The sequence below is a fragment of the Danio rerio genome, chromosome 21, assembly GCF_049306965.1.
Source record: "Danio rerio strain Tuebingen ecotype United States chromosome 21, GRCz12tu, whole genome shotgun sequence".
Lineage (NCBI taxonomy): Eukaryota > Metazoa > Chordata > Actinopteri > Cypriniformes > Danionidae > Danio > Danio rerio.
Window position 1 is genome coordinate 23,939,966 of NC_133196.1, and position 18,524 is coordinate 23,958,489.

The following is an 18,524-nucleotide window of genomic DNA, read 5'->3' on the forward strand; positions in this document are numbered from 1 at the left end:
ATACAATAAGTCTGCAATGTCCCTAGAGGGTGTATGTGAAGTTTCAGATCAAAACACCACACAAATAATGTTTTATAACTCTTTGAAACTGCCCCCTTTTAGGCTTTGATCCTAATTGTACTGTTTTGTTGAATGTTGCTTTAAATGCAAATGAGATTCTCAGGAGAAGGCAGCCTATGGAGATTACAGTGTTCATTTGTGCATCTAATACTCCACATAAATAATCATCTCAGCCGCTGACATTATCTTCAGCAAGTGAAAACTCTAATGGTTTTCACTTGCTGAAGATAATGTCTGCTTCTCACTCAGGACTAATGGCTGCTTCTCACTCAGGACTGTTCATGCTAATGAGGCAGAGATCTTCACTAATGGCTGGGTTTTTTTCCCCCTCTGATGAAGAAGTGTCTGTCTACGGACTGCAAGATAGGGGTGTAACATGAATGGCGTAACTTGTAGAAAATGTGTAACATGAAGTTAAGGAGACCCACATGTTGAAACTATGTTGTTGGCAAGATGGCACTGTACCCATTAGTTATTAACGTCTACACCAGGGCTATTCAACTAGCATCCTGCCGGCCAAAACCAGCCCCCGAGGCAATTTGTTCCGGCCCTCCAAAGTGTGACCAAGACATTAAAAATAAATTTAGTTCAGTCGAAAAACGATTGCTATAGACCAGGGGTGTCAAACTCAATTCCTGGAGGCCCTGCACAGTTTAGTTCCAACCCTGCTCCAACACACTTACCTGTAGGTTCCAAACAAGCTTGAAGGATTCTATTAGTTTGATCAGGTGTGTTTAATTAGGGTTGGAACTAAACTGTGCAGAGCTGCGGCCCTTTTGGAACTGAGTTTGACACCTGTGCTATAGACGGTTTCAATACAACACAAGCTGCAGTTGAAGGCTGCGCAGAGAGTGAGTCACCTGACATTAGGCGAGTGGTGCGAGCAGCCGAAAACATTTGTATTGGTTTGTTGAAAAGGCCTTTTGTACAATGCACTGATATTATTAAGGGTGCAATGATTAGCTGATTTCACTTTTAACCCCGCTTTTATTCATTACAGGCTTCTCAACGCTGCATTTCTGGTGCACAGAAAAAAAGCTGCTGCAACTAAAAGTTTTGCCTAAACGCACATTGGATTAATTATTCCAGCAAGCTGTTCACATATTGTGTCTTTTCTGCACACAAATACAATATTTCCTATAGAGACGTGCGCATATTGGGAGCGGCGCACGCACGGCTTGCAAGTGGACCGATGCATTTGCGCCCTGCTGGCGCTCGCAATTTATTTTTAAGTCCAAAAAGAGAAATGGACTACTGTTTGTTTTTTATAAATATTTTGTGCTGTATTTGATTACTGAGCAGCAATAAACAATGCTTTAAAATCTAAGCAGTTTTCTTCTTATTTTCTAAACTAGTAGTGTTTAAAATATAATAAAGGCATAGTAATGGTGATAACTGTGAAACCATGATTATTCTTTAGACTATAATCGTACAACCAAAATCTATAATCATTGCATCCCAAATTGTTACGCAGTTTAAAACATAACATAAGAATGTGTCTGAATGTAGAAAAAGCCTACTGAGCAAGACACTGATTTTGTGCCTCGAAATACAACCTTTAGATATGCTTGTAAAAAAGCCACATTGTACAATGCAGTGATGATATGCAGTTTAAAAATACAACATATTAACGTTTTAATGTAGAAAAAGTCAACGTGGGTGTCTTTATGACCACAAATACAGCATATGGGCTCTTATATGCTGTTGTGTCATCACTTATATTGCTAGTCATATCTCTCCGGCCCCTCGTTTGGGATGCTTTTTATGGACTGGCCCCCACGACAAACTAATTGAATAGCTCTGGTCTACACCTACTCCACACTTAAACCCAACCATTACAGTTATTAACGTCTATGCCTACCACAACCCTAAACCCAACCATCACAGTTATTATTGTACTGTCATGACAAACAGACTAAGAAGTCAGAGTTTCTAAATGACTATAACACTATATCAAATGAATAGGTTGTTGATAAATTTGGAGAAAATTCATAAAAACATTTGCTGAAAATGTTCTCTGGTACATATTTCCACCGGCTTGCTAACAACATCTAGTTTGACATCTCATATGGTTCAATGGGATTTCAATAGATGCAAGTTACGCATCTAACTTACTACAAGTTACGCCTTCTTCATGTTACGCCCATTTCTTGCAGTCCACAAATAGATACTCTTGCTCCGATGACATGTACAAAGTTTTTTTTGCATTGTTTTGCAAGTGTGATAAAAAATACAATTAATTATTATTTACCAATAGAGGGTGGCTACTGTACATTCACAGACTGTTGCCAAATAACTGTGTTTTAAATCCACAAAAAAGTGATTTTTGCATATTATGTCCCCTTAAAAAATTGCTTTTATGAGGTAAACAGAGAGAGAGTGAAAGATAAAAATGCAGTGCTGTACCTCCTGATATAACCTGCGTATGAACATGCCTCGGGTGAATGCTTGAATGGTGATTACAGCCCGACGGACCCTCAGATACTCCCGGCGAACCTGTACCATGCGGTACTGCTTCTGACAAATGACTGCTGCTCGGGTCAGGCGAAGCATCTCTGCGTACCTGAGAGACAATGAGAAAAGTTGTAATTGAAGCATTAGCGCTTCCTGCTATTATTCCTTTTTTAAAAGATGTCATATGAGTCTTATGACACCTAAGATGTAGACGTTTACGCTTAAAATAGCTTAACTAAATCAATGCTAATTTTTGGCTAAAAGCTTAAACACGGTTTTCTTCAGTGACTTTTAATGCAAATCAGCTTATTACAGTCTTAATAATGAACATTAAGTTGAGGTATTATTAATATATTATGATTTAACTATTTTCCAGTACTGGGTTGAGTATTCCACTCTGGCGACCCCTGATAAATAAGGGACTAAACCAAAAGAAAATTACTAAAAAACTAACTTTAATTTATCTAGAGTAGATTTAGTTAACTAAAATTTGATAAATTTAGCAAAATAAAATTAAACTTAAACTACAATCCACGAAGAAGACTGAAATAAGACTAAAATGAAATCAAAATTTGCTGTCAAAACAAACAATGCACACAAGTTAACATAATATAGGTCATGTAGGTCACATTACTAATACAACTAAATGTCTCGCTGCATTTATTTACATTCATGATATCATGATGCATACGTTCCCAGAGGAATCATCAGAACTACAAATGAGGCAATTAAGGAAGATCAGAAACAGCATCTACTGATGTAGAGAATAACTCCCATATTATTGCACTCAAAAGGAAGTTGACTGAGTAACCATAAGGGATCTCCTTAAAATACACCTTTAAGCTAATAGCCATCAACTCAGACACTCACCTGCGTGCCAAGTAACCCCGGCCGTATCTTTGTAAAGTGATGGCAGACTTGCGAATCTTGCGATACCGAATCCTCTGCAGCCATCCTCGCACAGTCTTCTGGATCTTAATACAGGCGAAGCGGAACTTATCGGCTCTGAGCTTCTCCAGATAGGCCACCTGACCCGCCCTGAAGAAGATCTTAGTCTTTCCAAACTGGAACTTATCTGGATCCTGAAGGAGAAACAGAGTCACAATAAACAGGATTACTCAAGATAACTATCTTTGATTGAAAGATATGTCGTCAAATATAAATGTATGTTAATAAAAGATAATGTTGCAGGATTGATTATATATTTAACTCAGAGCAGAAAAATTAATAGTTAATCTGTATTTGTTATAAAAAATTAAATCTGATATAATAAACTCACTACCAGTGGGTCACAGTCACTGCAACAAAGCTGCATTAATTTCATTCATATCAATTCATCTTTATTTCTATAGTGATTTTTACTATGTAGATTGTGTCAAAGAAGTCTCTAGTAAATTAAAACCGCTTTAGTCCAGTTTTCACTGATAAATTTTAGCTTAGTTTAATGTAATATAAATGTCTCTGCTGAGCCCAAACACTGAACACTGAAGAGCAACTCCACTGATGCGCAGCTCCACAAGTCCCAAACCAAGGAAGCCAATGTCGAAGAATAAGCTTCACCAATTGACGAAAGTGAAAAAAAAGCTTTATAAAAAACTTTTTGATCAAAAACAGAAACAATAATATTGTGAAATAATAGATATACATGTGCAGGCGCTGATGAATGCTTGATTATGATTGGCTGATGAACATTCAGCAATTTTTAGATTATCACACGGCTAAAGTAAATCCAGGCACGTCATGACTTTATCACAGCTCCACATCATGACGCTGAAATATTCCACTTATTTAACAGCAAAATTATTCAAAAAAATGAGTCAAAAATAAAAAATTAAACAAAAGTCTTTGGACGAAATGTATAAAAAACAGTCCTACACACAAAAGTGGTTGAGGACAAAAACCTGACAAATATTCTGAAATAAAGTTGAATTTTCAGAGCTGTAACAGTGTAGTGAGTTGCGCTGATGAATGTATTGTTAAAATGAAGTTATGAAGTGAAAACAAAACAAAACAAAACATGGCATCTGTGTGAGACCAGTTGAAGACCAAAACATGACCTCTTTGAAAAGAAATGTAAAATATGGACCATTAGCTCGCTTTTTAAAATGTCTAATCATCTTATTTATTTCCGCCCGTTTTCAGGGCCATACTTCCGCATGCTCCAACTCTAGTGTGACCGCAGCATCAAGGTGTTTACTAGCCTGTTCATTGTAATTAAAATCACAATTTACATTGATTATGGTTATAATTATTATACGCTCAATCAAATCGACCAAAATCCTATTATAAGTGTGCATGCACAGTTAAAGTTAGAATTATTAACCCCTCCTGAAATATTAACTCCTCTGTTCATTTTTTCAATACATTTCTAAACATAATAGTTTTAGTAACTAATTTCAAATAACTGATTTATTTTATTTTTGCTATGATGAAAGTAAATAATACAATAATAATATAGAGAGTAAAATATAACTAGATATTTTTCAAGATGCTAGTATTCATCTTAAAGTGCAATTTAAAGGCTTAACTAAGGTAATTAGGTTTACGTAGGGTAATCAGGCAAATCAGTAGACAATCAAAAAAATATATATAGCTTAAAGGGGCTAATAATTTTAACATTAAATGATACATTTTTTTAAAATAGATTTTATTCTAGACAAAATAAATAAGACTTTCTCCATATGAAAAAAAGATTATAGAAAATATTGTGGAAAAATTCCTTGCTCTGTTAAGCATAATTTGGGAACTACTTAAAAAAGGAAAGAAAAACGAAAAAGAATAAAAGTCACAGAAGAGCTAATAATTTTGACTTTAACTGTAAATGTAATCAGCGTTGAAAACAGCAAGTACATTTGTGGAAGTGATATTTAAACTGGTCTTACCTTGATCAAGATCTCCAGCAGGTTCTTACAGACCTGCTTCTTGTCTCCGACTGACAGATCCTTCTTTGTCATGAGCACTCGATATCTGCTGAAGAAATCTGGATATGTCCATCTAAGAAAAAACATCAGATGTGAAGAGGAAATCAGTTTGAATGACTATTGAAGTCAATACAGAAATATTATGGAATTCTACTGGGGAGACCCTGAGGTTTATAAACTGAAGTCAGATAAATCAAACAAGAAAGAAAAGAGCTGTAGATTGATTACCGTGATGGATAGCCGGCGGCGCTAATGCGAATGGTCTCCAGAACACCACATGCTCTTAGTTGCTGAACAGCTCTTCTAGAATCAAACCTACAGAAAGCAAAAGACATCTTAAAGAATTTAAAAAAAAACAACAACACAAGAAGTTGATCTTGACGCTGGGTTGAGAACAAGAGCGCGTGTGTGTTGGACCACAGGAAATTCGGGGGGGTTATCTAGACCTACCGGATCTTTCTCTTGAGCATAGAGCACATCTCCCGAGAGAGAGGCATTGGGATGCTGCTGTCCGCTCAGGGACCAGAGGCTTACTGACTCATAGCTCTGAGACTGTGTGTTCGAAACCTCAAGAGCATGTGACTGACAATACTCTCTCAATTAAGCATCCTTGAAGGGGCCCTTGTGCTCAGGAATTTTGAGGACACAAACAAGACTCGGCATTTTGCTCAGGGTTGTACATTTTACAAGAAAAATAAGCACATAAATACATTCAACCGACATAATGTTTTTAAAATGTGCATAGTATTTTAGTATACTTAATTATATTTGTGTGTATTGTATGTAATTTGTACATTTAGAGGATTTCTGAGTTTTGCTTTCAATATGTTGATTTAAATATATAGTTTTTGACAATAAAGAGCTTTAGTGAGGAAACAAAGAGACCACCTGAAAATACTCAGTATGGATTTTTTTAGATGTAGTAGGTTTGGGTTTGACAGGCCAGTAGTCAGGGGGTGGGGGTGGTTCGAAAAACTCACCCCCCACCAATAAAAGGTCCAGAATTTGTCCCATACATGAGCTCATTTGTCTTATTTTGACTGCAGTGCCATCATAAACTGAGAAGGGATCAAAGAAGGCTTCCAATAAAAGTAAAAAATTATAGTCCATGTTTTAAAAAGACAGTATATGACGAAAGTGAAATCTTCTTTTACTACAAGTAACTTTTATTTTGAATCTTGGACCTTATTCTTGAAAGCACCAAAAGAAGCCCATATTAAAGTAAGTTTTTATACTAATTAGGCTATTGTTTTTATCCATGAACTTTCAAAATGTACTTTTAGTTACAAAAAAGTTTAGAAAAATCAAAAAGCTCTACATTATTAATATTAATGTTTTATTATTAATGTTTTTATAATTAAGATTCTGATTGAGGAACGTTGAATGTGCTGGCCAGTTTGTTTTTATTTTAAAACTTTAACAGATACAAGATATATGATGTAATAAACTTGTATTTTTTAATAAATGTTTTTCATATTTCTTTATTTAAAATATTTAGTAAATGTTTTAGTACCTCAAAAAGTGTGGTTATGATGACCAATCGACAAGCTAATCCAGCTAAAAATAGTACTTAAAATATCACTAAAATGCAGTATTTAAAGTTCATCATTAAAAAAAAAAAATACGGTGAATAACTGCAAAAAAGCTTTTTGAGAAAAAATGAACAACCCCTTTCACCAGGCTGGCTACGGGCCTGTTGAATAAAATGTTAATGATTGTTTTATTCTATAAAAGCTATGACAATTTGTTTCCCCAAATGTAGATCTTTTTTTTTTTTTTTTTACAAAATGACAATTGGTCGAGATTAAAAATCAGAGTTATTACACCAAATGTGTATTTATGAAGACTTTTGAAGTTAAACATTATTATTGTGTTGTTTAAAATGAATATAAACATGTCTGAAAAACATGGCCCCCTTTTTTGTTGTTATGCAAAAAATACTACAACATCAGTTCTTTAATAAATGACAGAAATTACTAGTTTATCAGTTAAAACAAACTACATTTTACTCTAAACATATATTATACACATAAATCATAAACTGAAAACAGAACATTCTCTTTAATGTACAATCTAGATATTATTAATGATTACAAGAATTAAATTCATGAAACTTGCCTATTTAATTTAAACCAGTTCAAGTTCAAAAATTTATAGTTTTAAAAGATAACTGTGATAATATGTTCACGCTACAGAGGTCTATCAATCAAATTCTGTCCCGAAACTACAAATAAATGTATTTAAATATAGCAAAAAAAGATACATATTTTAAGGGTCTTAAAGCAGTTGCCACATTTAGTTCCCTCACTAGAAACTGAATTTTCAAACCTTGTTTATATCTCTTTTCCAAAACGGACCCGGATATGTTATGCTTACTAAGTATGACTAAAGGTGAATATAACCACCTTTCTGCCAAATTCATACCTAATATTAAACCATATTAAACCAAATACAACAGTATGGAAAAATCATTCACAAAACCGTTAAATCAGCAAGTATTTTGGGCTCACTTCTACTGATTTTGATCTGAGAAAACTAGGTCTAATAACAACTTACATAACCTGATCAGCTGTTTCTCAGAGGAGCTTTGATGTCTTGATTGTTGGAGGAAATGTACAGTGCAGCTGAGGTCGATCAAACTTCTCTGTACCAGCATGACTCTAATTTGCTCTGGCAGCTTAAATGAATTTGCTATACCTCTCTATTTATAGGCAAGATAAACTAGATAATCACTATTGGAAGACAAAGAGACCAAACTTACACAAAGGATTCCTTATAATCATTGGGCTTAATGCAGCGAACATAATGAGGGGTGGTTGCGTTGAGTGTCTCCATCAGAAGATGCAGAGAGTTTCTGAACTGTGGAGGAGAGAAAAGTTTCATCTCATCATTATGTTATGTAATTTGTGGATGTGTGTGTTCACGTAACAATCTGTAGTGCATCTATTGCTTAAGGCCAGTTTGGTCATCATACAGTAAACATCTGTCAACTTCTCATTAGTGTCCAAACAATATCTGTGCTATTGCTTGTAAAGATTTTTGACAGCTCCTTGGATAATTCCAAATAGTTTGCAGAATTTATAAATCGCCCATGTCTTAAGGTAGTTTGGTGCGATTTACTTTTTATGTGCTGTTTGACTGGACAGGAATTACAGGACTGATTTTTCTAATCCCCATACACAGGAAAAAAATTAAGTAGTGACTGCCAGTTGAAGGATAATAGTGGAGTAAAAGTACCAATTCTGCACTAAAATGTACTTAAAGGAAAGTAAAAGTACACATTTTTAAAACTACTTAGTAAATAACAATTTTCTGAGAAAAACTACACAATTACAGTAATTTGAGTATTTCTAATTTGTTACTTTACACCACTGGTCTCACCTGAGTGCCCACAGTTTTCCTGTGCTCCCGGTTGTGACCTTTCGGAGCGGGTTTGGCAGGCCGAACATTGATTCTGGAGGTTTTGCTGCCTGGATGAGGGGCAGCATCTTTAGCATCGTCAAAGAGATCTGCAACCAACTGGAACTGTGAATAAACATTAAACAAAACATCAAACAAAATGCAAACACATATAAAAAAAAACACAACACAATTAAAAGCAAACAAACATGAACAAACATATAAGTAAACAATAAAATTTAAAAATCGATAAAAACAAAGACAAAAAGAATTAAAGAAAACAACTTTAGGGTTTTTTCACACCTAGACTTTAGTTTTGGAACCTGGCGGACTTTCCCAGTTGGCGCAGTTAGTTTGGCAAATGCGAATCCAGCAATAGTGCTCAGATCCGTACCAAAACAAACGGTCTGGGATCGCCTGAATGAGTTTTAGTTCTTTTGGTCTGTTTAGAAACTTTACCATGTGAAAGCAAACTGCACCAAGAAAAAAAAACAAAAACAAAAAAAAAAACATTGTAACAATTTTAATCTCTGTTTTGAAACAAAAGAATCAATCCACAGGTGTGAAAGCACACTCAGACAAAAAATATGCAACAAAAAAACAGAAAACAAACAAAATGAAACAAAGAAATAAACGCATCCTAAAAGAAATCAAAATAATTAAACACTGAAAAAAAAAACAATAAACAAAACAACCCATTCCCACCCCCACCGCAAAAAAATAAAACAACAACAATAAAACTAAACAAATACAAAACAATTGAAAATAGACTAAAATAAAAAATCTAAATGAAACAAATGGAAACAAAACAAGGTTATAAAATAAATCAAGCATTGGAATTGAGAAAAAATACAAACAAAATAAGACAAACCAATTTAAAACAGAAAGAAAAATGAGAGTTATTTATAAGTAAACAAATAAAGTATATTTGGAAAAGAAAAACACCCAAAAAAATCCATTGATTAAAAGATTGTATTTGATTAAGAATCATCATATGGTTCACAGGAAAAATGAATTTCCAGTCACATTACAACTGCATCACATCTTACATAAGAGGCGTAAAACCTCCAACAGTTTTTTATTTGAGCTAGACTTGTTTAAAATTTGTATTCAACTCCAGCAGCACTTCAAAGCACTTTTGGAAGCCCTTTAAAATCCACTCCCCGAGTCTCGACCGCAAGGCAGGTACACAGAGCAATTCAATGCATCGCTAATACCACAATCCTGCCAACATTCAGCCTCTAAGATAGAACACAGATGACACCATTAAACCACCAATGCTGTTGCACTAGAACTGTACGAGGTCACTGATAAAAACAGATGTTGGACCACAGACTACATTCAAATTGAAGGTATGCACAGCAATACTATCCCTGTTGTATCCAATTACTTACATAAGCAGGCGTTATAATAAGGTTGTGAAAAGTACTGTGAAATCTCATTTGAGTTTAATTTAAATCAAGATCATGTTATGTAAGTTAAGCAAAACTTTGACTCAGTATTCTGCTTTTAAATAGCTTTAGAGCATGTACTATTACAATCGAGTTATTTTGCTTAATTTTTAGTACGGATGTCACTAGTCACTAGAAATGTAAAAGTAGGTATAAAAGTATTAATATTTAGTTACAATAATAGTAAGGGTGACGCGGTGGCATGGGTTTTCTCTGGGTGCACCGGTTTCCCCCACTAGTCTAAAAACCCAGTATAGGTGAATTGGGTAAGCTGAATTGTCCGTAGTGTGTGTGTGTGTGTGAATAAGTGTGTATGAATGTTTCCTGGTAATAGTTTGCAGCTGGAAGGGCATCCGCTGCATAAAACATGTGCTGGATAAGTTGGCAGTTCATTATGCTGAAGTGACCCCGGATTAATAAAGGGAATAAGCCTAATGAAAGATTGAACGAATGAATAAATGAGAAGTCTAGTAAATATGTACAGTATTTACAATACAAGAATACAACTAAAATATTTAAAAATTAACACAGATTTGCGTTATTTTTTCATAATACTGATCAAAATCTTCAGATTCGGCGAAGCAGTGGCGCGGTAGGTAGTGCTGTCGCCTCACAGCAAGAAGGTTGCTGGGTCGCTGGTTTGATCCTCGGCTCAGTTGGGTTTTCTTTGTGGAGTTTGCATGTTCTCCCTGCGTTCGCATGGGTTTCCTCCGGGTGCTCCGGTTTCCCCCACAGTTCAAAGACATGCGGTAAAGGTGAATTGGGTAGGCAAAATTTTCTGTAGTGTGTGAATGAGTGTTTGTGGATGTTTCCCAGGGATGGGTTGCGGCTGGAAGGGCATCCGCTGCGTAAAAATGTGCTGGAAAAGTTGGCGGTTCATTCCGCTGTGGTGACCCCAGATTAATAAAGGGACTAAGCCGACAAGAAAAAGAATGAATGAACTGAATCTTCAGATCCCTCCTATTTATCCATGTATATCTGGCACAGATTACATTATTTCTGAATTTAAAAATAAAATAAAAATAAAGTGTTCATAAACTGTTCATTATAATGAACAGTTTGTCTACATTGTACATTTTTTAAATTTATTTATTTAAAAAGTTATAAGTTTGTCAATTGTTTTATCTCACTCCAGAACATTTTGTCAAGATGTTTGTGCAAATCTCTTAAGTGCTGTCTTTGGCATTGTATATGAAAAAAATCAATTTGTCAAAAAATGAATTGGACAGCATTGCATACTCCTCTTTTGGCAAGACGGCTGACAATCATTTCCCCTTCATTTAAACAGTGGGCCAATGATGTGTTACATTTCCTCAGTTTTTAAAAAAACAAGACTTCATTTCGTTCCAGGTTCAAGTTCAGAGCCATGGGGTGTCCTTTCATAAATTACTTCCAAAGCCAATGAAATTGTAAGTGGACAAAATGATGCTGATGCTATTAGGCTGTGCTTTTTTTTTTGTTTTCTTTTTTTTTTGTCTTTGTATATATGTACAAGTTATACAAGACTAACATCAGTGGTGACTGTACAATAACCATAATAGTTATCACATTGATTATTTATTAAAACAGTACAAATCACAATAAAGTATTTGCATACAGCCTAATTAATATTCATGAGTTATTTCTTCACCATTTCATCTTTGAAGGTCCACAACATTTTCAACCACAGTGGGGGGACAAAATGCCAGGAATCACAGGAAAACTTGTTTAAAGTAAGAGAAACTTGAGAAATCACTTCAGACAGACTGATGTTTAAATTGTTCCTCATTACAAGTGTTCCGGTGAAAGTTTAATTTTAAACTCCATAGCATTTCAACAATGTCCTACAGGGAAGATTTTTAGCATTCAGGCACTGAGGTGCTGCTGTCTGCAGTTCAACTTCCCCCAGATTCCGGCAAATTATGTTGCCAAGAAACCATAAGACAAACAAAAATAAAGCAAAATCCATATCGACAAAGACAATGGACATCCTTTAACAGCTTTATTAGGACTGAGACTGTTAGAGTCATAAGAAGTCTGGACGAGGTCAGGTCTCTGTTTACCTAAAAACTTCAAATCAATGAACTGTTTAAAAAGCCCATAAACCAAAACATGAGGTAAAGTGTGATTTAAATAAGGTAATCTTGAAGAAGGGAATAAACAGAGGCTTGGCTGGAAAGGAAAGTGTAATGCAATTGAGTGTGACTGAAAACTTGTCAGGATTTAAAGCAAATTGACAAATATAAAATAATAGATTTTGTGATAAAAACAAGTTCATTATAGACATATATATATATATAAAATCATATTAAATTGAAAATATAAATAAATATAAAAACAAACTATTTAAAGTGTTAATACTAAAAATAGCTCTCGGACATAATTAGTATGATTATCATTATTGCAAATAACAATATGTAAAACTAAAAAGAATAAATGGATTTGGAAAGAAAAAAAGAAATGCCATATTTAAAATAAAAACAACCACATTTTCATACTTTTTTAAAGAATAAAAATAACAAAAACACAACAAAATGACTGTATATTTAAATATATCTATATTCGAAAGCAGAGAATCTAAAATAATACTAATAAAAACAATAATTACTAAATATCTTCTTTTTTTAGTGCTTCGCACTCAAAAAAACCCAGCTCTCACCTTACTGGCCTTGAGGATGTTTATCTGCTCTTCATAAACAGTGTCTCTGTTCTTCTCCAGGAATCCGTCACACTGATATTCAACCTGTCAGGTGTGACAAAACATCACAAGTCTAATTCCTACATCAGTACCACATTCACATCATTTCAGCGACTCCTAACTGGCATGGAGCAGAATAAGCTATTTCTGTTGTACTCATCATGCATTATTAACCGTCATCTGGGTTTCATAATGAAGTTCCTCACTAGTTAGGATTCATTAAGCAGTTTTGCAAAAGCTGAAGCTGTTTGTTCTAAAAACCCTGCTGCGCAAAACCAAAAATAATAAACAAATAAATATAAAAAAAAACTCATTTCCACAAAATGCATGAAAATCCTATCTAGGTTAATTTCTTTCATCCTGGAAAAAAATGATCTGCTAAAGGGTTAAAACTATTTATTTAGGATCTATTATGTTTCTTTTCACAAGATGTAAAATATGTCTCAGTCGTCCCTAGAGTGTGTATGTGAAGTTTCAGCTTGAAATACCCCACAAATAATGTTTTATAACTCTTTCAAACTGCTCCTCTGAGGCTTTCATTAATAGAGGGCGGAGCTACAAATGCCTATGTGTCAGCATAATGGCAGATTCAAAAACAAGACTAACCTTCTACACTAATAAGGGAGAGATTGTCACTAATGGGTGGGACTTTTCCCCTCTGATGACACTTACAGAGGGAGAATGTTGATCAAACTGTTTCTGCAGACTGTTGTTATGAAGTGTGAATATAAAAAATAAAATTAATAATTGTTTTACTATTAGAAGCTGGTTATATACATACAAAATAAAACAAAGCACAAAACAACACAGAACATCAATTTAAACTAGAGAAAAATAAAAGAAAATGAAAATTATTTAGAAGACAATTACTTAAAATACCAATAGACAAGAAAATGTAATAAAATTTTATTTTTTATCAATTAAATCTGCAAAAGCTAAAGCTGATTTTTATAAACAGAAATATACTTCTGCAAAAAAAAAAAAAAAAAAAATCGAAAGTCATGTCACATTTCTAATCTAACCAAATGTTCTCTCAATGTGTTAAAATGAATGTTTTCACAATCTAAAGGATAAAAAAATTAAATGCAGATGTGGTGGGTGATAATATCATAACATCCCACAACCATCCAGAAAATAAAATTCACCTGTCTAATATAAACAGAACCCACCTTATCTGCAAAATGAACAACAATAAAGGACTTGTTGGACATCCTGGGCTTTTCGAAATGGCCGCTGCCTGAATGCTTGCTGTACAGCTTTTGCGCCCAGTTCTGATCTGTTCCTTTGGGCACCTGTCAGACGCAGAAAAGAAAAACACTTTAAACTGAAAACCCACTATTTGGGTTACTTGTAGCAGAAATAGCATGTTCAACACTTCTGAAGCTGCGCCGATTCATTCACTCAAGCACTTCAAAGAGGCTGAGGTGTTTAAAACTAAATGAGATGCTCTGCTCAGGGATCTGCCTCTCCATTTCTGTGTATCGCTTCCTCAGTGACTGCTTTTTCTTACCTTACACTCTTCATCAAGAAGGTCCAGGATACCGAGTTTGGCTTCAATGAGGTCAATGCACGGCTGGTTATCATAGAAATCAATGAGTGTCCAGGGGATCTGCTCCTTCATGTACTCTTCTTGCTCCAGCTTAAACACATGCTGAGGGTGGAGGATGGTCATGTGTTAGTAAATGCACCAACTGTATTAGATTTGACTCCAAATACAGCCAGCAGTCATGACATATATTACACTGACATGATAAAATGACTTTTACTGCTTGTTCAAACTACTTATTTAAAATGAGTTGAAACAACACAATTCTTAAAGTTTTTTGGGACAACTTAATTGTTTTATGTTAAATAAAATAATTTAAACTTGTAAAATGGATAAGTTAATTAATCAATTTGAGTTGTGTCAACAAAGGAATTGTGTGGAACCCAGCATTTTTACAGCTTTAACAAGGGGTTCATTTTATATTTAATAATATCTAATATCTAATAATATATAATTTTTGAGAATATGTGAAAATAGTAGAAAGTACAGTATTTCCTAATAATAATTATTTAAAAATGTGCTAATACTGATATAATTAATATATAGGGACTTTGAAGAGGGACAAGAGTTTAAAACTGAATGAGATGCTGCTCATTTATAAGTTGATGAAAATTCATGACACTTAAAAAAATATTTAAAAAAAATATTATTTACCAAATTATTTATATATAACTTTTTATGCAATTATAAATTATATAAAAAAGACAGAAATATTTTTGTTAAAACAATATTTTATGAATATATACATTTTAACATAAATTTAACATAAAATTGTTGGAAAATATTTTATATTAATTAAATAATTAAAATGATTTATTATTTTAGTAAATTACTATTAAAAAAAACCTTTTTATAAACTTTTAAAGTATAGTTTTTATTATATTTATAATGTTTATATCTAATGCATATGAGATTTATAAATATTTGTATCAGGAGATCTTCTATTACTGACCGAGTTGAATTGCTGCTGTAGCTTCTCATTGGCGTAGTTAATACAGAACTGCTCAAAGCTGTTGATCTCAAATGTTTCAAACCTGTTGAAAGATGAATTCAATAACAGCATTCAAAATCCTTCAGATTTCTCTGAAAAAAAAAACAAACCAAACCTTCCAAACTTTTCTCTGCATCTTATATCATGGCACTTCTCCGCTTATTTACTCTAATGGTGATCGATAATTTCTCTTCTGTGAGGAAGTAATTAGTCCCATGGTCAGAAAGGCTCCAAGGCAAATGCTGACTCTACAAACAGCTAATAGAGGGTCAAATCACAAAAGACAGTCTCCTGTTGCCCTCAGAGACACATTACTCTACTGTATATACTGTAGGAACTCAAAACGTTTCAAAATCTTTAATAGGCCAGGTTATTTATTCATTTTCCATATTTATTATGTCCAAATATAATTTTGATTTTGATTCACAAGATCTTGATTAGATTTATTAAAGGTGCATTGGTACCTTAAAATGTATGAAATAAGATGCATGAAATAAGACATAATATAAAATTTATCAGTGGTACTATGTATATATTATTATAATATTGTTATTAGGCCTTATGATATGCATATGATACTTGTTCTATTTATATGTACCCATGCATCTGAAATGAATCCAGACATACATTTATATATCTACAGGTATTCAAACTCTAGATTTTACAAGTACAAATAAATTGTACATATAATTATCTCAAGCCAAGACTAGTTAAAATGTTTTCTTTCATTCTTTGATTAGTAATATCGGCTTAAACTGTGTATTATTAGGGTGCTACTTTAAAAAATGAAGCTGAGAAGCTGAAAAAAACAAAGGAGCAAATGATTCTTTCGGCAACCTAAACCATGAACAAACAAACTGCCACGTTGAACTATTATCATCACCTGTTGGACTTTTTAACAGAGTTTACATGTGCTGGTGAAGATTAAAGATACAGATGAGAGGTTTGCACTGACAAGGTTTAATGTTGCGTGTTGTTTTTGAACCCAAAAAAGAACTAAATGTTTGTTGCGTGTAGTTTTTCTGTAATTGGTAATATTGGACACTGTAAGGGGCTGTATGTGTTCATTTATGTTGCATTTATTTATTTATTTCATATAATTGCAGACTTTACATTGGGCTATTTCATTGATCTGCAGTTATAACCAAACTGTGTTCATAAAAAGTTAGTAATGAACATTTATACACAAGTATTTATGTGTATAAAGCCTCTGTTTTGTGAGAAGTGCTTCACGTACAATGTGAAAGATCTGTACAGCTTTACTTTGAGCAAGATTTTCTCGAGCGAGAATGACGTCAACTGAAACTTTCTGTCATGCACCACGCCCACCAAATAAGTACCATTGGTACACTTTAGGCAGTGGAAATGCAAGCCTGATAAAGGTGACCCGTACTGTACTGTACTGTACTGTACCAGTCAGTGGAAACGGGCCATAAGGTACAACAGAGAAGTATTTTCTTACTTAGAAAACACCTGGACCAGAAATAAAATGCAATACCGAATCCACTCACTTTTAAAAAAAGATGAATTGATTTACAATTATTATTTGAATAATGGCTTTAAGAAAATCAATTTCGAATCTACTCACTTAAAAAATTTAAATGTATTTTTTTTGCCCAGCCCCAATCTTCACTACCATGCTGTCTAATAATCACAATAATTACCCATAGATATCCAGAACCCCGATGAATGAGTGCTGTTTAGTGGAAGTATGCAGGGACTTGTTGATGTGCTCCACGATCCAGTCAAACAGATGGGCATAGATGTGTTTGGCCAAGGCATCTCGGGCATTGACTGCCTGGCTGTGGGGCATGTTTTTCACATAAGTTTCAGAAGTGGTCACCAGTTTCCTGCGGCATAGCCAGTTCTCCATCTGCTCCTGCTCAATCCCCAACAGCCGACAGAAATGATGCAGATGAGTGTCGTTCCTCTGCATGTGCAAAAAGAGATTGTTTAATGCATAAGTGGCAAAATAAATAACAAACAACAAGATTGTTCAATTTAATATATTTGCATTAAACTTTTCGTGAAATTTTATTTCAAAGCCGCTTTAAAGAAGTCACAAATTACCATTGTCTTATTATGCTCTCTTTCAAAGTCTTGATTTTGTTTTGGAGTGGTTCATGCTTAGTGGTTTGCAAAATGTATTGCTTTTCACAAAAGGCTCAGTTAATTCTGGGTTTAATAAAGGCACACCTTTTGAAATACAAAACGTATTGTGATTGGTTAGCTTTCCCAGTGTGTTGTGATTGGTGAATAGCTTGGACAGTGTTTCAGTGCTGTCCCGCCTATGGCCACAGCAGTAAGTTCTGTCTGCTCCAGTATAATTAAGCATGCCGCGAATACTGCCATATAAATTTGAGCCCGATTGAGATCCTGAAAATAATGATCAAGACGATTCTGCAGAAATATTCCAAGCACGAATATCACAAGATATTTTAAGAGTGGTAACATTATATTAACAAATTTTGGGGGCTAAAAATCACAGTCTACACTGTGCAGTATTGTATTGTATGAATAAACTGTAATAAAAAGCATTCTAGGGCGGTGTGGTGGCGCAGTGGCTAGCACTGTCGCCTCACAGCAAGAAGGTCACTGGTTCGAGTCCCGGCTGGGTCAGCTGAGTTTGCATGTTCTCCCTGTGCTTATTTGGGTTTCCTACCGATGCTCCGGTTTTCCCCTCAAGTCTACAGACATATGCTACAGGTGAATTGGGTAAACTAAACTGTCCGAAGTGTGTGTGTGTATGTGTGTGAATGAGACTGTATGGCTGTTTCCCAGTGATGGGTTGCAGCTGGAAGGGCATCCTCTGCTTAAAACATATGCTGGATAAGTTGGTGGTTCTTTTCGGCTCAGTCTCGTTATTAATCAGGAGTTGCCACAGCGGAATGAACCACCAACTTATCCAGCATATGTTTTAAGCAGAGGATGCCCTTCCAGCTGCAACCCATCACTGGGAAACAGCCATACAGTCTCATTCACACACACACACACACACACACACACACACACACACACACACACA

The 18,524-nt window shown here is 34.5% G+C and overlaps 1 protein-coding gene across 9 annotated transcripts in view; it reads right to left on the reverse strand.

Moving 5' to 3' along the window:
• The window catches only part of myo5b (myosin VB), a 101,066-nt gene that overhangs the window by 33,002 nt on the left and 49,540 nt on the right, over positions 1 to 18,524 (reverse strand). For 7 of the 9 annotated variants that reach the window (XM_073934874.1, XM_021468887.2, XM_021468888.2 and 4 more), the window contains exons 10-20: positions 17,164 to 17,429; positions 15,461 to 15,542; positions 14,473 to 14,613; positions 14,132 to 14,254; positions 12,924 to 13,007; positions 8,817 to 8,960; positions 8,197 to 8,294; positions 5,664 to 5,750; positions 5,397 to 5,508; positions 3,385 to 3,596; positions 2,467 to 2,623 (exon numbers count right to left, since the gene is read on the reverse strand). In XM_073934874.1, the coding sequence (XP_073790975.1) occupies positions 2,467 to 2,623; positions 3,385 to 3,596; positions 5,397 to 5,508; positions 5,664 to 5,750; positions 8,197 to 8,294; positions 8,817 to 8,960; positions 12,924 to 13,007; positions 14,132 to 14,254; positions 14,473 to 14,613; positions 15,461 to 15,542; positions 17,164 to 17,429 (1,506 nt within the window). Of the gene's footprint in view, positions 1 to 2,466; positions 2,624 to 3,384; positions 3,597 to 5,396; positions 5,509 to 5,663; positions 5,751 to 5,885; positions 5,971 to 8,196; positions 8,295 to 8,816; positions 8,961 to 12,923; positions 13,008 to 14,131; positions 14,255 to 14,472; positions 14,614 to 15,460; positions 15,543 to 17,163; positions 17,430 to 18,524 lie in introns of those variants that run through there. The other 2 variants (XM_073934877.1, XM_073934876.1) reach the window with 1 other exon arrangement.